The sequence below is a fragment of the Triticum dicoccoides genome, chromosome 3A (assembly GCF_002162155.2).
Source record: "Triticum dicoccoides isolate Atlit2015 ecotype Zavitan chromosome 3A, WEW_v2.0, whole genome shotgun sequence".
Classification (NCBI taxonomy): Eukaryota; Viridiplantae; Streptophyta; class Magnoliopsida; order Poales; family Poaceae; genus Triticum; species Triticum dicoccoides.
The window spans coordinates 376,090,354-376,093,809 of NC_041384.1; the positions used below are offsets into that span (position 1 = coordinate 376,090,354).

General features: G+C 39.5%; 1 protein-coding gene across 1 annotated transcript in view; it reads left to right on the plus strand.

Annotated features, from left to right (window-relative positions):
- The window catches only part of LOC119268242 (protein ROOT HAIR DEFECTIVE 3), an 8,991-nt gene that overhangs the window by 768 nt on the left and 4,767 nt on the right, over positions 1–3,456 (plus strand). Inside the window, exons 2-13 of the mRNA XM_037549829.1 lie at positions 517–666; positions 778–844; positions 952–1,054; positions 1,513–1,583; positions 1,675–1,738; positions 1,834–1,899; positions 2,037–2,084; positions 2,173–2,235; positions 2,330–2,386; positions 2,572–2,730; positions 2,811–2,879; positions 2,972–3,063. Of these exons, the coding sequence (XP_037405726.1) occupies positions 519–666; positions 778–844; positions 952–1,054; positions 1,513–1,583; positions 1,675–1,738; positions 1,834–1,899; positions 2,037–2,084; positions 2,173–2,235; positions 2,330–2,386; positions 2,572–2,730; positions 2,811–2,879; positions 2,972–3,063 (1,007 nt within the window). The 5' untranslated portion in view covers positions 517–518. The remainder of the gene's footprint in view (positions 1–516; positions 667–777; positions 845–951; positions 1,055–1,512; positions 1,584–1,674; positions 1,739–1,833; positions 1,900–2,036; positions 2,085–2,172; positions 2,236–2,329; positions 2,387–2,571; positions 2,731–2,810; positions 2,880–2,971; positions 3,064–3,456) is intronic.

The following is a 3,456-nucleotide window of genomic DNA, read 5'->3' on the forward strand; positions in this document are numbered from 1 at the left end:
TTAATGATACTTGCGGCAGCACTGTCACTGTAAGTTGCCGTAGAACTCTCCTTCTGGGAGCATATAGGATCATTTGATCCGCGTAACATGTATTCCTGGCTGGGTTGTTGTACGTTCTGCGATCTGTAGTGATAATTGTAGTAGTGAATCGTAGTTTGACCCAGAGGAAAGCGGTATGAGCGCACGCATCCATCAATTTGCTCCCTCAGTACAGTATTAACATTTGACTGCCTATAGCTCTCTCCCCCCATTTAATGCTCCCGCTCATTTCACAGGCTTAATGCAGTAATCATCATCTGATAATTTCCAATACTTCTCTTCTTGACATTTTTTTTGTACATGCTCCAGAAACTACATTATTGAAGGACTTGAACTAGAATCTGCGTGTCTTATTTATCCCATCCGTTCTTTTAAAAAAATCTGAAGGCTCTATGCGTTGAAAATCACACTCTTCACTTCTTGGTGTCCCATTCCCTAGCTTAAATGTGACAGTCTCATGCGTTTCCTCTCTTGCAGAAATGGAGGACCCCTGTCTTTCTACGCAGCTTATTGATGGAGATGGTGTTTTCAATGTTTCTGGATTGGAGAGTTTCATGAAGGAAGTTAAATTGGCCGAATGTGGGCTCTCATACGCTGTTGTATCAATAATGGGCCCACAGAGTAGTGGTATGCGACACTCTTTTCCTCATCGTTTCCATCCTGCTTAACTTTAAGCCGTTAGATGTTATACCATTGGTCTTCAATCCCTCCCTCCTACCCCATCCGAATCTTTTGCAGGAAAAAGTACACTTTTGAATCATCTTTTCCGCACCAATTTTAGGGAGATGGATGCTTTCAGAGGAAGGTGTGTTGGCATTCTTCTTATATGCCTTCTCTATATATGCTTTCGCGGCTTTGATGGAATCAATTTACCCTCTACGCCTATTAACTAGCATTTATTTGGAACTTCAGGTCACAGACAACCAAAGGTATATGGATGGCGAAGGCCCAGAATATTGAACCGTGCACCCTTGTAATGGATTTGGAAGGCACTGATGGAAGAGAGAGGGGAGAGGTAATGAAAATCAAGAATTCCCCAATTCAGATTTGATTGAACGTGCAATATCACAGAACACACATGTTAAGATTCACCTTTTCCCCCAAAAAAATTACTAGATGAAACATTTTCTTCCTCCAATTTCATAGTTCTGAGTTAGGGGGTCAGCCAGGGCATCTCCAGTAAGCCACATTATAGCTCTTCCAGTTTGCAAGCCTGCAAGGCCCCTCCCATCGGTTTCTTGCATCATATTGCCAACTTGTAGTGTAAGGAGAGCTCTAGTTTGAGTAAACTTTATCGTATGTTTCATGTTTGTGTCTGGACTTCTGCTTGTAAGCTCACAAGCTGAAGCTAACCCCGACCCCTGTGATTGCTTGCACACATCAGGGTATGAGATGGTTGCAAGTTACTACGTTTTGCATTATGGAGTTTTTTATTCCACATTGTATTTGCCTAATTCATCCACAAAATTTCAGGATGACACAGCCTTTGAGAAGCAGAGTGCATTATTTGCTTTGGCTGTTTCGGATATTGTGTTGATCAATATGTAAGTTTGTTTTTCTAAGTGATGGATGTTGAACCTATAATTCCCTAAATTGGACACTATATTTAATTGATCGTTTGCTTTTATTCCTTAGGTGGTGTCATGATATTGGGAGAGAACAGGCTGCGAACAAGCCTCTTTTGAAGACTGTTTTCCAGGTTAGTTTGTTAAATACGCAGTGGGGTGTTTCTGTATTAACTCTTTAGTGGTGTGGAGGCATTATTATGCCCTAATATTTCTTCTGTCTGTACAGGTCATGATGAGATTATTCAGTCCTCGCAAAACAACAATGCTATTTGTTATTCGTGACAAATCAAAGGTGAGCACTGGCAGGGTGCATTTTAGGATGCAATGAACTATGATATTTTCCAAAGCAACTGCCAGTAATCTTTTTTTTTACTTCCTGAACCTAATTTTGTGTATGGTGATATATACAACCTTTCTGGTTTTAAACAGACACCTTTGGAAAATCTTGAACCAATTTTAAGAGAAGATATTCAGAAGGTAATTTACTTCCTGGTAGCCTGTGTCCTACTTAAATCTGACATTCGTTGTGTTTTCAGTATGCTAAATTGTTTTCATCTGTTTGCAGATATGGGATGGTGTTCCTAAACCCCATGCCCATAAAGATACTCCACTCAGTGAATTTTTCAATGTAAAATCCATTACCTTAATTATATTTGTTTGTTGAACTTGTATGCATCTGCTAGATTTACTCACTATCCAGAGTATATGTTTTCCACATACAGGTGCAAGTGGTGGCCCTTAACAGTTATGAGGAAAAGGAAGAGTTATTTAGAGAGCAGGTTGGTGTAACTACAATGTCTATTACTATATGATACTCCCTCCGTTCCAAAATCGATGACTCAACTTTGTACTAACTTTAGTACAAAGTTGAGTCATCTATTTTGGAAAGGAGGGAGTACTAGGTAGATGCTTGCTGCTGATTTTCTTAGAAATATGAATAACACAATACATTACATTTCTGAAGGTTTCCAACTTGAGAGATAGGTTTCAACAGTCTATTGCTCCTGGTGGACTTGCTGGAGATCGGCGTGGTGTTGTTCCAGCATCAGGTTTTTCATTTAGTGCTCAGCAATTTTGGAAGGTTATCAAGGAGAACAAAGACCTTGACCTACCTGCTCATAAAGTGAGTATCATCCTCCATTTTCTAATTCAGCTATTGACATGATGAATATTGAGATACTTTTTTATGCATCAATTTTTTAGGTTATGGTGGCTACTGTGCGTTGTGAAGAAATCGGTCATGAGAAAGTTGCCACTTTTACAGCTGATGAGGTGATTATACTGTATATTATTAAGCTTAATAAATGCTGCATAGACTCATAAAACCAACTGATACTATATATTTATATGTATTATGTATAAAGGAATGGCAACAATTTGAGGAGGCTGTTCAAAGTGACTATGTACCAGGTTTCGGGAAGAAAATCAGCAGCCTGCTTGATAGATGTTTATCAGAGTGAGTTCATTGCCTTTTTATGGTCAATAGTGTTCCCTTTATTCTGGTTTTGGTATGTCCGATGTTCAGAAACTTATGTGGATTGGTTACAGCAAAATTTATCAGCCAGGCTGGTTGGTGGTGGGATCTCAAGTACCAGTCAGTTGGTTCTAGATTCTAGTCAAGTTGGTGAAATACATAGTCACACATATTTTCAGTAAATTACTGCATGCCATACAGTTAAGAACCCTGTGTGTGTTCCTTTTGTTTGTATCAATAACAAACACTGGCCATCCCAGGTTCTGGCCACCGGGCCACCCTTACGAAGGTGCAATTCTCCTTTTACAGGATATATGGCCCATTAGTTAGCCTAATTTCATGGGTTAGTAAAGGCAGGCTGATTCTTAAGTAATC